General features: G+C 41.7%; 1 protein-coding gene across 1 annotated transcript in view; it reads left to right on the forward strand.

Moving 5' to 3' along the window:
* The window catches only part of LOC111871609 (zinc finger protein 62 homolog), a 17,286-nt gene extending 2,411 nt beyond the window's left edge, over positions 1-14,875 (forward strand). Inside the window, exons 4-5 of the mRNA XM_023864831.2 lie at positions 14,025-14,667; positions 14,865-14,875. Coding sequence (XP_023720599.2) covers positions 14,025-14,667; positions 14,865-14,875 — 654 coding nt within the window. The remainder of the gene's footprint in view (positions 1-14,024; positions 14,668-14,864) is intronic.
* Positions 14,876-15,040: the final 165 nt, after the last annotated feature.

Raw genomic sequence — 15,040 nt, forward strand, 5'->3', positions numbered from 1 at the left:
CCTTCGCATTGCGTTTCTGTGGTGGTTCTGTTTTTTATTCCCCCCCCCCCCCCAAATGTCTCTAGGTAACTGTAGTTTGTTGAATGTTGCTTGTGATGTATCAGTCCCATTTTCTTTTAAGCAGAGCTGATATAGCTGGAATGAAATACTTTGCGAACTGCATGTTTGTTATAAATTCTGTATAACAAAAATCCTTTACATTTTGCTTGTTTGTCCAATCCACTAAGCAGTGCTTTGGCACTACATCATAGGGTTCCCAGGTTCTATAAATGCTAAAGTTTACAATTTGTCTTGTGTCTTTGATGTAGTCTGTACCCATGTAATAACACTGCCGTGTCCTTGTATTGAGGATTTGTTATAGGATAACTAATGTTTCACTAAAGATTTGTAACTGTGTGTGACAGATTATAGACACTTATTACCTGTTGCCCTTTGTCTGAAGTAAATTTAATATACCTGACACTGTTGGAGTTGCCTCTGTACCTGCTGTCGGGTGATTAGTTGTTCTATATAGGTGGTGTGTTCAAATGTATTGAACCTTCTTTTTTCCCTCATAAACTAATGAAGCGCGGGAGGCTCCCTTCAGTGGAGATGTGGAGGTGACATTCATGCACAATCATGAATTTTTTCCTGCCCGCAGAAAGCATCAGTCACTGACAGTCTGCCTGTGAGTGAGGACGTGTAGTGAGCGCTTGTCGGATTCCAGAAAGGTGTAAAATGACGGAAGAACATGAGCAGCGATATTGCATCAAATTTTGCCATAAGCTTGGCGATACCCAAGTGGAAACCATTCGCAAGATTCAACAGGCTTTCGGGGACGATGCCATGAGCAACTCATGGATAAAGGAGTGGTACAACCGCTTCAAAGATGGCCGCACATCAGTGGACAGCGAACCACGTTCAGGCAGACCCTCAACAAGCCGAAATGAGAATGTCATTGAGCAAGTGCGGACTTAGGTCATGGAGGACCGTCGTATCACAGTCTGAGAACTTGCGAATGAGATAGGGGTAAGCATTGGATCAGTACATTCAATTTTGACCGAGGATTTGGGCATGAGGAGAGTGTCCGCAAAATTCATACTGAAACTGCTAAGAATGGAGCAGAAGGAACGCCATCTGGAAATTGCACAGGACATGCTAGACAATGCAAACAGTAACCCCAACTTTCTGAACACCGTGATCACAGGCGATGAGTCGTGGGTTTATGGGTACGACCCGGAAACCAAGATGCAGTCGTCACAGTGGAAACATCCGACATCCCTGAGGCCAAAAAATGCACAGCAGGTCTGCAGCAATGTCAAGGTCATGTTGGCCATTTTCTTCGACTCCCATGGGGTTGTGCATCATGAGTACGCACTACAAGGCCAAACCATCACAAAGGAATACTACCAGGAGGTCCTTCGTCACCTTCGTGATGCTGTGTGGTGCAAACGACTGGATCTGTGGGCAGCAAAATCTTGGCAGCTCCATCATGATAACGCACCTGCCCATTCTGTGCATCTGATTCAGACTTAGTCGCCAAACACATTATTCCTGTGGTTCGTCAGGCTCCCTACTCCCCCAATATGGCTCCGTGTGACTTTTGGCTATTTCCCAAGCTGAAAATGCTGCTGAAAGGAACCCAATTTGAGTCAAGAGAAGACATCATGCGGAATGCGACGGCCCGGCTGATAACCATTCCAAAAGATGCGTTCCAGAAGTGTTTCCAACAATGGCGGAAGTGCTGGGAGAGGTGTGTGCATTACCAAGGAGACTACTTTGAAGGGGATTAGGGTTTTGTACCTCCAAATCAGTAAATGTATTTCTGCTGACCAAAGGTTCGATACGTTTTAAACACACCATGTATACCTATTGATGGAGTTTCTTACTTTTCTCAGCTGGTTCACAGCGACTTGCACCACTGGCTGCAAGGTGCATACAGATTTTGCCAATGAATCGGTTTGTCTGTGGCCAGTAACGTTTGGAATGAAGTATACAATTCACAGGTTACAGAAGTTGTTGTAAATGCTGTCCCCCTACACGTAGACATTCTTTGCACCAGCAGAACCTGTTGTGCAGGAATATTTTCAATTTCCCTATGAATATTTTTTTTTAGTTCTTCCATATGGGGCTTACTGTTTTCAACTTTGTCCTGCAAAGAACCACAGGCTGGTCAAGTGTCAAGTTGAAAATGACAAACGTTCAGGGTGACCAAGCACCAGCAAAAGGACAGAAAATGTTGAAAAATTCAAGAACTCATCCACAAAGACCATCGCTGAACAATCTATTAGCTCGCAGACACCATTGGGATCAGTTATTGAGTTTGCCAGAAGATCTTAATAGAAAATTTGAACGTGTGCCGTATTGCTCCTTCATCACGGTAATGCACCCGCTTATGCCTCCCTGAAAACGACAAGAGTTTGTGACTAACAACATGGTTATCATTCCTCATTCTCCCTACTCGCCAGACTTCTTTACTCTAGTCCAGGATCTTTCCAGTACACCTTGTATAGTATTTGCTCAGGGTAACACATACAGTGAGCCGGTCACGGTAGCTGAGCAGGCATGCACTGTCTTCACTCACTCAGAAGCTGGGATCGTGGGTTTGAATCCCACTCAGTGCATGGATGTTTGGTGTGCACACGCACGCGATTGTGTGTATGGTTGTTTTTCTGTGACCACTGACCACACCACATGCTATTAAGTGAGGGACAGGTATGAAAAATTTACAGTAAATTTGGTGACATTGCCCCATCACCCAACAGACGCTAAAGAGAAATAACTATTTACGCCTTGTTATGTTTGCAGGCTGTGAGACAGTAATATATCAATCATGTTCTGCAAAAAATCTGCATAGAAATACGAACACTAACATAAACCAGAATAACTTTAATTGTTTCTTGCATCCTGTTGTGTATTTAATCAGTATTAGAGTCAATTTTACCGACCACACAACATATTTTTATTATTATTACACTACATGTTTCTACCTCAAGAGGTCATCCTCAGGTGTACGAACACAGCTGTATAATTACACACAATCACATTCGTCTCTCACTTATTCGATCCTGTATCTTATTCAGGCCCACGCTCAATAATATATCAAGTTCCTCTCACAAAACACAAGAGTAGCCATCATGACAAGGACCGTAACAGATCCAGCACATCAGAGGACGCGGAAGAACAGCGAGACCTCCAAAAAAGTGAAAAAGTGCAATCAATATAATAAAATTGAACTTTAATTCATGAACTTTTAACCAATAATATAATTAAACTAGTTAATGCGAACTTGATGAGCGTTAAGTAGGAAGTGACTGAATAACAAGTGAAAGTGAAAGCATAACTAGCGATCTGAATTGAAATTCAATTTTAAATTTTAACTTTTGACATTTAGAGTAATATTTTAACTTGTGTTGTGTGAGAGGAGCTTGATATATTATTGAGTGTGGGCCTGAATAAGATACAGGATCGAATAAGTGAGAAGATGAATGTGATTGCATGTAATTATACAGCTGTGTTCGTACACCTGAGGATGACCTCTTGAGGCTGAAACATGTAGTGTAATAATAATAAAAATATGTTGTGTGGTTCATAAAATTGACTCTAATATTGATAAACCAGAATATCTACAGGGTCCGGCAGGGAAACATGATGGATTCTAAATTAGTACAGTGGAGCCAATTTTTATTTCTTTTATTTAAATTTTTGTCATAATACATAACAATGTATGCCATTTTATGTGTATAACTGCCAGCTCATTTTGTCATAAAAATTATGCCATCCAGATGCTTACCATCTCTTCGTATGCATTCCTGCAGCCTCACTTTGAAGTTGTTCACTAAGTGTCTCATCATGTCAGTAGGTATTGCCATGATTTTATGTTCAATCGCAACTTTCAGTTCATGAACTGCGTGGTGTGTTGATGAATACTTTTGCTTTGAGGTAACCCCAAAGGAAGTAATCGTATACACTAAAGTCAGGTGACCAAGCAGGCCATGGAAGATCACTGCGCTGAGAAATGACATGCCAAGGAAACATTTCAAGTACAACTGCCATGGAAGTTCATGCAGTATGAACAGTGGCCCCATCTTGTTGAAACCACATTGTTTATTGATTAATTCCATGTTTGTTAATTTCTGGTGCAAGGAAATTATGCAACACCTGAACATAGTGACCAGAGTTTACTGTCACGGCATGTCCGTCTTCCTCAAAGAAATACGATCCTATCACACTGACGATTCCCACAGCCCCAGACTCACACATTCAGAGTGAAGAGGGCGTTCATGAAGCTTCCATGGTTTTTAGTCTGACCAGTGACGGAAGTTCTGTATGTTACACCCAGATAAGAGGAAGTGTGCCTTGTCACTCATGCCAATGACTGTGTCATCTACCACAGTTTCAAGCATGTTTTGTTGCAAAAGTAACATGATCCACCCAGTCACATTGATGCAACTTTTACACAGCCATCATCTTGTATGGAAGAAAATGCAAATCTACTTGCAATATTCATCTCACACTCCAATCTGAAATGCCTAATGCAATGGCATGCTTCCTTGCAGAACTATGGCTATTACTCACTACTGCCCACCTAACAGTCTCAAAATTCTCAGGTGTTCGGACAGTTTGTGCACCTCTAGGCAGTTTGTTCTTTAGTGCTGAGCCAGTTGATATGAAGCTTGCATTCCATAAAAAAATCGTGTTCCTACTTCGATATTTACCATGACGACCCACATTGAAGTGCACATGGAAATGTCGCTGAGTCAGGGTAACAGTGTCACCAGCTTTACTAAATGTCTCAACAACAAAAGCACGATGTTCCATGTCTACTGAAATGGCATACTTTGAGCTGTTGAAAGTCAGTGAGCCCTCTCTTCCCACGCCACCATTGCCCAGACTAGTGCCAGCTTAAAAACGTCAGGTTTCCCTCCCAGACCCTATACAAAATTATGCAGTCTTGGCAGTTATACATAAGCAAAGAACTTGCTACACTCTCAACTACATAGGGTTTTAATTATTATTATTATTTATTATTATTATTATTGTTGTTAATTCTGTTCTTGTCATTATTATTATTATTGTTTGGGGAACCATAATCCTTTCTGTGGTCTTTCTGCCAAGGTGAATGTGAGGTGGAACCAAGCAAGTTTATGAAATGCAAAACATTCAGGCAGTACCTTCCACGTTTCAGTGTGCTCACACCCACACAGAATGTAAAGTTATTGTACTCTATACTTTGGATGGTAGTGATAGTTGCGAATTCAAGGTACTGATGTCTTAAATTTATATATGTAAAATATTGTCGCGTGTTGGATGTGTGTGACGCGACAGATAACTTCACACCAGTCTTGGATCTAGCCAATTTATTGCACTTGCTCTTACTCTTACACAGTTCACACTTTCATTGTCTCAGTTACTTCTCCTGCTGCAGTCACTTCCAGGCTTGACTCCAGATTCTCTTATAAACCCTCAGTCGGACAGTGGAAAACGCACCTCGCTTCCTTGTTGCATAATTGCCGTGTTAACAGAGGTTTTGCTGGGCAACACTGCGTAGCAACCAGTGCACTTCAGCTTGGCTAGGCACAGCACAGAGAAACACCTCTTTCCTTAGTGTTGCATAACTTGGCAACCGCCATTCATCAAGAGTCTGTCTTTGTGGTAACTTGTTCCACATCCCTTTGCCCAATAACGGTTTGACATGTCACACTGGTCCCTTCTTAAGGCTGTTCGTCCCGAATAGTCTAACAGTGCATCATTGGTCCTTTCCTTCCCATGCTATACTTGCAACTTTTTCTTTTTGCCTGGCTCAGTGTTTATTTTCTTCCTGTTGTCCATTCTCCAACCTCTACATGCGCTCCCTCCTTAAGACCAGCTCATCTCGAGCAGTTTCCTGGTAATGTGTCAATAGATCCAGTTGTATCACAATCATCCCTCACTTTCTTGCTCATTCACTTTCGCTGAGGAGGCCGGTGCTTCTACATTACCGGCTCCTCCTCTGTGCTAATGTTGCTTCTTTTTTTTCATTTTAAGGATGTTAACCCCTCCACATGGTCCAACTTTTGTTTTTCATGTTTGTTGGGATGCCGCACAGCATGTCTGCTGCCCGGCCCTTTAGGGCTATGATTAAGTGCATTGAATTTTTCTGATTCGACCAGTGGTTATGCTCCACTATGATCTTGAGTTGGCACTGAGACACACACCAAGGTGTACTTCAGTTGGACATTGGTGGCTGAACTGTGCTCATGTAGACCACCGGTCTTCTTATCTGCTCGGCAGTGGTCGCTTTCCTTTTCCGGGATCCTCGACGTCCGTGGGTCAGTTTCTTTTTGTCAGTGTCTCTCGTGCATCGTGCCACTGCTGCACAACAGGACACCTTCCTGTCTGTTTACTTTTTCCATGCCACTCTCGCGTGGTGGTTCGTCTCTCTGCGGGCGATGCCCAGTCCTTTTTGGCACCCATCCTGATTGTGGGTCTGTTCCTTCATCTGGCGGCAGCGCTCCGCGTCCAGTTTTCTGTCCCTATGTTGTTCCTTTTTTTGTTCTCTGACCGGTATCACTGTGGTGTACTCTACGGGGACCTCTTCTTTTTGTGCTGCCTCGGGCTTCCTGTCCACTGAGGTCTGCTCTTTTTCTTCTTGACTCCCCTCCATCTCTTGGCAGGTTGTCCTCTTTATGTCCATTTTGGGTTTGATTTCGGCCACCATCTCCTTGTGGGTGGCGTTGATCCCTTTTCTCATGGTGGCCATTTCTTCTTGCTATGCTTTCATATTGGCATCCAATTTTGCCTCTGTCTTTGTCAGCATTTTGATTATTCATTGGACAACTTGGTTCCCCCCGCCCCGCAGGATAATGCTCGATGCACTCTTAGATTCAATAATTAGTTCTGAATTTGTGACATGTTTAAGTTTGTATCCCACTTCTGTAACACCAGTTGTCACGTGTTGGATGTGTGTGATGCGACAAATAACTTCACACCAGTCTTTGAGCTAGTGTATTTATTGCACACTCGCTCTTACTCTTACACAGTTCACAATTTCATTGTCTCAATTACTTCTCTTGCTGTAGTCACTTCCAGGCTTGATTCCAGTTTCTGTTATAAACCCTCAGTCGAACAGTGGAAAGTGCACCTCGTAGCAACCAGTGCACTTGGGCTCAGCTTCGCTAGGCATGACACAAAGAAACACCGCTTTCCTTACTGTTGCCTAACCCCGTTTCCACTGTTGTGTAACTTGGCAGCCAACCGTTTATCAAGAGTCTGTCTTCATGGTAACATGTTCCACATCCTGTTGCCCAACAGCGGTTTGACATGTCACACAGTATTGTTATTTTAGTGCAGTAAAATCATTAATTTGGAATGGATGCAGAAGTTGTTTTGTGGATTGTTGGATTGCGGTTCCTTTTTTAAAATATTTCATGGATGGCATGTTACCTTCTCAGTTTACAGACACATGTGGTAACCTCTGCTGTAACAGTTCTTATTAACTCTTGTTTACATTATTTGTTGTGGATGGAAGTTCGCCCTTTAACCTTTAATGCCCGAAGTGCCTCAATTGGGCCAGTGATGAGTATGGTCGTTGTGGCCAAAGTACCCCGATTTGGCCGGTCAAGCATTTAGCTTCACTAGTGGAAGCACGCACACACGCCACTGGTAGAAGCGCATGCACAGTCCTAAATATTTATTTTTAAATGTAGTATTTACCAGACAGACTTGAGTGAAACTATAATAGAGGAATTAAAATGATACCTAAGTGGACAACAAAAAAGAGTATACGTATTAGTCATGCCCAAACTCATCCACAAGCCAGAACTTTTATTGCAGATTCTGCAGATTAGTCCATTAAAAATTACAGTAAAATTCGATGTACATGCTTTTTTGCTGTTATCTGCATGAGGTATATACTGGGTGTTTCAAAAAGAGCTCTGCAACTTTGAAAACTTATATAAATTTATGCAGAGGACATACACAACGTTTTGAACTGTCATGATGTAGCAAAACACACCGTTTTTACCTTGGATTGTTATGGTTCAGTGTGACTTCCATTGGTAATGCGGCAGACCCACCTGTAGTCAGTCTCTTGCCACACGCTACGTAGCATCTCTGGCGTCACATCTGCAACTGAGGCAGTAATTCGAGTTCGGAGCTCGACATTTGCAAGCAAAGGTGGTACGAACACTCGATCTGTAACGAATCCACATAAGAAAAAATCCAGGGGAGTAGATCTGGGGAATGAGGTGGCCCTGCTATTGGCACCGCTCTACCAATCCACCAACCTGGGAAACGGGTGTTGAGGTACTCGCGCACTTCTCCAAGGTAATGAGGGGGTGCGCCATCTTGCTGGAAGTGAATGTGTCCTTCTTGGTCATCTTCGTCTAACTGTGGAATGAGGAACTCTTGGAGCATGTCCAGATATATGATACCGGTAATGGTCGTCTCCATGAAGAAGAAGGGGCTGTACACTCTTTCTTTGCGGGGGGGGGGGAAAGACGTTCATCTTTGGGCTATCGCGAGCATGTTCCAGGGAGACACGTGGATTTCGCTGCCCCAGATCCTGCAGTTGTGGGTATTGACCTTACCAGTGACATGAAACGTGCTCTCATCACTGAAAATTGCGGAGTTCAGAAACTTCTCATTGTCTTGTATCTGATGAAACATTTGCATACAGAATTCCTTATGAACCACCTTATCTGCATCCATAAGGTGTTGAACGATGGATAATTTGTACGCTTTTAAGTGTAAACACTTTCGTCACACTCGCCACACAGTAACATTTGGAATACCAGTTTCCCGAGACGCATGTCCCATTGACTTTTGTGGACTTCGAACAAAGCTTTCCCTAATCTGTTCCACTGTAGTGTCAGAAACACATGGCTGACCGGGTGGCTTGGCATGGCGCACAGAATATCCGGTCTGAACAAAATTCTTGTGCCAGGAGTAAATTGTAGGCCAACTGGGAGGTTCCTTGCAATAATGAGTGCAAAATTTCCTTGAACTTGTATAGCAGACTTTGTTTCTTCGAACCAAAACACACAAGCATGCTCTGCACCTGTGAAAGTAGCCATCTTGATTTCAACTGCGGGAGCTCTCGTGGTGGCGGTATTGAGTACTACAGTACCACGTGCATAAAACTTGGTGTGTTTTGCTACATTATGACAGTTCAAAACGTTTTGTATGTCCCCTGTATAAATTTATATAAGCTTTCAAAGTTGTAGAGCTCTTTTTGAAGTACCCTGTATAGGCTGAAATGAAACTACAGTATTTGATTTCACTACGAACACACAGAAAGCAGATCACACTCAGTATCTCAGCCATGACAAAACTGTCTGTTCACGTCTGTAGAAAGGGCAATAATCTCTTGCAGCTGCAATGGAAAGTCTTAGCACTGAAGAAGGGACTTTTGAATTGTTCCCTCTAGCTTTTTCTTGAATAGCCATGCTTTTATTCTTCTGCCCTTTAGTCAAAAGTTTCGAGCATCTGAAGAGTGTAACAAAGATGTGAAACTTGCTAGCAGAAGACCAAATGATTTTATTGCTTCCATCTGTTCTATGACACCAGGGACAGCTAAAATATGTCAGGTGTTAGAAGCAGTACTTATTTTATAATGCAGAAAAACTCTGTGAAGAACTGACAAACCATTTTAACAGTATGCATCAGAGTTAAAAAAAAAATTGAAAATAGAGTAGAACTCTTTGTATAAAAATTTGCAAATCTTATATTATACTAGGTGGTTCAAATATGACCGGGACTGATTTTTTTGTAAACAAGCCGCACTGCGCAGCAACTGTGCGACCTTGAGAGATTGTAGCCACAACCTCCACTCTCCTTCCTGTTAGGGTTAGAACCTGTTCAGTGCTGTCTGAGTTGCTAGAGGGATGAGCGTACAGAAGGTACCGCAGAGCGTGGAACAACGCATTGTGATCAAATTCCTCGGAGAAAATGTCCCGTCCGCTGAAATTCACCACAGACTCCAACAACAATATGGGGAAGAGTGTCTGTCATGGACCCATGTGTTTGAGTGGTGTAAGTGCTTCAGAGAGGGCAGAGAGCGCATGGAGAATGAACCGCATGATCGTCTGCCGTGAACATCCGTCACCAAGCCAAACATTGATCATGCAGACGCACTTATTCGTGAGAATAGGCGCATCACTATCAAGGAACTTGGAGCAATGCTGTCCATCAGTGTTGGTAGTGTAGAAGACATTGTGAAATACCACCTGCACTATCGCAAGGTGAATGCATGGTGGGTACCACGCACATTGACGAACGCAAACAAAATGGTGCACATGCAAGCTGCCAGTTGTCTCCTACAGCAGTATGAAGATGAAGGTGATTTTTGAAGTCTATAGTGACCACCGATGAAACGTGGGTGCACTACTTCATTTCTGAGTCCCAGCAGTCATCACGCGAGTGGCGGCATACCAGTTCTCCCAAACCCAAGAGAGCGCGGAGGAGCCGTTCGGCAGGAAAAGTGATGGCAACGTTCTTCTGGGACTGGCAGGGGGTTATCCATGTAGACTTTCTGACAGATGCCAGAACAGTCAATGCAGCTTATTACTCAGACCTCCTGGCAACAGACATGAAGGAAAAGATCCGATCCAAGTGGAAGACAGGTGGAAAGCGGGTAGCCTTCCTTCAAGACAATGCACACCCCCATACGGCCAAAACAACAATGGAAACCCTTCAGAAATTGAAATGGAACCTTCTGACACATCCGCCGTATAGTCCCGATTTGGCCCCAAGTCATTTCTACCTGTTCAGAAGGCTCAAATCAGGCTTGCAAGGCATGTGGTTTGTGGACAACGACGCCATCATCCAGACAGTTCAGGAGTGGATACGCCGCCAACCACAAGTCTTTTTTGGGGGGGGGGGCATCAGGATGCTTCCAGAAAGTTGGAAAAAATGTGTTGACTCCGGAGGGCAGTACATTGAAGACTGACATGTGCAAATAAGTGTATGGCAATTATGTTTGTTTTTTTTTTAAATCAGTCCCGGTCATATTTGAACCACCTTGTAATATGTGACACTATGTTCTTTGCTGATAAACAAAGTTAATTCCATACATTTATCATAAAAATTGTGTTAGATATAGCATTTTTAAACAAAATGCTTAAAATTGTTTAAGCACCCTAGCAGGAATGAACATTTAAATGCAGAGTAGCAAAGGGCATTTAAACACGCACCAACAGCGGGCATTTAAATAAACTCCAGCCACCTCAAGCTACCACTATTTCAATAGTCTGGCATTTAAAGGTTAAGGGGAATTGCTCCATCAGGAAGCAGAAAATCATGTTAACGCGCCTTCAAATGAGGCACAGTTGCCTGACACATATGTACCTATCTTAATAGTATGCATACTGTTGTGCGTTATAGATGAGGCACATAAAATGTGTTGTGCAAATAAAAATATAAATATAAATGCTATCAGGACTAATAAACAACGTTCTAACTTTGCCCAACACATTTTGGAAACTGGACATACATTTGACACAGTGGACCAGACCATGAAATATTACATACAGAAAGGAAGGAACACAAACTCAAAACATTAGAAAGCTATTATATATGTGAGACATAATGAAGAAAGGTCTACAGATGAACGATACATTTACAGAAGGACATAACCCCATATTCGACATTCTAGTAAAAAGACACACACCAAATAACCCCACCCCTTCCCTGTCTCTTCAGCCACTCACAGTATCCTCCCCCCTTACCTCATACCACCTGACTCTCTACAGACATACCCACATATACAGATACCCCCCAAACAAGTAATCTAGACCAAAATGCTACAACATAGTGACAACATCAACACAGAGAGCAGCCTGTACACATATCATCATAAGAAAATCAAATATACATAAGTACATATACTTAATAACCTAATAACGAGTTCCATTACAACACACTCACAACCTTCTCCTAATAATAATTAAAAACTTTTAGAGATCACTCTGAATAAACAACCTGTTGGGTGACATACAGAATAATGAGCATAAGCTCCACAAGACGATAGTAAGGTCAAGACCACACAAGCTAACTCATGTGAGAATATTTTATTACATCATCCTGTTGCATTGAGTCATTATCCTTATTATTAAAGCGCCCGTCAATAATGCAACAATATTTTTTTAAATGTAAAAGACATCTAGAATATGTTTCTCACTAAAAGTGTAACTTTAATACTTCATGATGATGTTAAAATCATAAAAAGTCATTAAGAAGCTAAAAGTATAACGTATACACTAAAAGTGATTATCAGATTACTAAAATGTCTCTAGTTTGACATATGTTTCGGCTGCACATGGGCCAAGCATAAAGACATTTTTCTTTTGTTTTTCGGGGGAACCACTGCACTGTTCACTTGTCCATCGTGTTCCCGTGCACGTCATTGTTTAGTTTTTATTTCATGACGAGAATGCTGTCTTTGTATTCTTTTTTGGGTATCATACTGTAATGTGTATTAGTATTATTACTATAAATATCTTCATGACTTTTATCATGTCTTCATATATCAAATGTTGCAATTCTGTGTACATATGTTTTGTGTGTCATATTTCTGTTGTATATGTGTTACTAGCATGGTCTTCCTGTATACTAAACATAGCGAAGGTAGCGTATCTAGTGCTATCATAAAGTTCATGCACTGTTTGAAACATTGGGTTGTGTGTCTCAGTGTGTATGGCGTACATATGTAAATTGTTCTTGTATAATTTGTAAATATGATATCTCTCTAGTATGTTTAAATGTCTGCTTTTCCTTCCAATCCTTATGACATCCAGAGTGTCTGCTGTTTTGCCACATGAGTGTTCCATATTTAATATGTGGTTTGAATATCCAGATTTGCTACATACAGCCATCCATAAAGTTTACCATGGGAAAAGAACAACACATAAAAATTACTATACATCGAAAAGATAGAAAGTTGGAGTTCATGTCACCCATATGAACATAAACTGTCGGGTATAAGGTAACTGCTCAACTGACTACACACATATCCAGTTACTAGAGAATCAAAACAAACAAAAAAAAAAGACGATTAAAAACATCCTACAAAAACGGATATAGCACAAATCTAATTATGAAACGAATACCACTTAAACAAAATTTGCAGGAAAATCCAAAACATCAAAAACAATGTGAGAAGATCCTGATACGCAGGCACCCCACAATATAGTCACTTCTACCACCAGAAAATCACGTCAGCACATAGCGGTCACAAAGTTTTAAAGCGCTTTAACACAAAATGTTTCAAAATATACTGTTAGGCTGTTTGGGACAAGCAACATTCCCACTACAATGGCTAGGAATCAGAATGCATCAATTGCTATACAGCAGCTAGCAGTATCCAAGCAATGAATTGTTTGTTGTGTAACAGTGGGCGGAATTAACCTTTCAACAAGGTATTCCCTATTCACTCTGAGGGCAAGTTGTAACAGTCCAACGTCGGCCAGAGACCAGGAGAGAGTGTATTTGACATTAGCAGGAAAGAGTTCTTATCTGACTAGAACAGAAGTGTTGTAACATTGGAGAAGAAACGTCTAAAGGATGTTGTGAGTGGTGAATAATTGTAAGTGTGAGTTTAAAAGTGACTGTCCAATAAATATTCATTCAAATCCGAGAACACACACGGTTTCTTGTCATGTTGCTTACCAAACATGTGACAGTATATATTGTTTAAGGGACTTTGCTGGGCCATATGCATCCCTTCTTAGTATCATTTTTTAGCTCAGCCTTTATTGTTATTTCATTTTAGGAGCCTATCCACTATTAATTAGATGCCTGTCCAGCCTTACAAATGCATAAATTATTAAATTTGGAATTTGTGAAACAGTGGCAGTGCAGCTTAACTTCTGTTGACTCAGAAATCTCCATACATGCCGATGGACTCAAGCACACACCATACAAAACGGTGTGCTCTCTCTGTGTCCCTTCCTCTCCTCTCTGTGACCACTCTCGTGCCTACCGATTTAACATCTCATTGTACTGGGGCTTCAAACTGATTTCTCTTCCTATTTCGATTTTTCATGTTATTTACTCTCATTTTCCAGGATAATTTGAATGAACTTCAACTTGTACATGGTGAGGAGCGACGATATTCCAGTGATGAGTGTGGTGATTCATTCAGTCAAGAGCAAATTCTGATAGCACATCGACACATACATAGTGGGGAGCAATCGGTTTGTTGCAACGTGTGTAAGAAGTCATTCAGGTGTAAGAGTCATCTTAAGACACATCTGCGCATACATACTGGGGAGCGGCCATTTTGCTGTGATGTGTGTAGTAAGTCATTCAGTGTTAAGAGTAATCTCAAGACACATCAGAGCATACATACTGGGAAGCGGTCATATTGCTGTGATGTATGTAGTAAGTCATTCGGTGAACAGAGTATGCTGAAAAAACATCAGTGCATATATACTAGTGAGTGGCCATTTTCCTGTGACATTTGTAATAAGTCGTTCAGTCAGCTGAGGAGTCTGAAAAAACATCAGCGCATACATAGTGGGGAGCGGCCATTTATATGTGACATATGTAATAAGTCCTCCATTTCAAAGAGTGATCTGAAGAAACATATGTACATACATACTGGGGAGCGGCCATTTCACTGTGCTATATGTAACAAGTCATTCATTCATCAGAGTCATCTGAAGACACATCAGCGCATACATAGTGGGGAGAAGCCGTTTTGCTGTGACGTATGTAATAAGTCATTCAATCAGCAGAGTCATCTGAAGACACATCAGCGCAAACATAGTGGGGAGCGACCATTTTGTTGTGACAAGTGTAATAAGTCATTCAGTCATCAGACTCATCTGAAGACACATCAGCGCATACATAGTGGGGAGAAGCCTTTTTGCTGTAATGTATGTAATAAGTCATTCCGTCAGCAGAGTACACTTAAGATTCATCAGCGCATACATAGTGGTGAGCAACCTTTTTGTTGTGATGAGTGTAATAAGTCATTCAGTCAGCACAGTGATCTGAAGAGGCATCAGCGCATACACAGTGGGGAGCAACCATTTTGTTGTGACAAGTGTAATAAGTCATTCAGGTGGCAGAGTAGTCT

The sequence above is a fragment of the Cryptotermes secundus genome, unplaced genomic scaffold, assembly GCF_002891405.2.
Source record: "Cryptotermes secundus unplaced genomic scaffold, Csec_1.0 scaffold1966, whole genome shotgun sequence".
Taxonomy (NCBI): Eukaryota; Metazoa; Arthropoda; class Insecta; order Blattodea; family Kalotermitidae; genus Cryptotermes; species Cryptotermes secundus.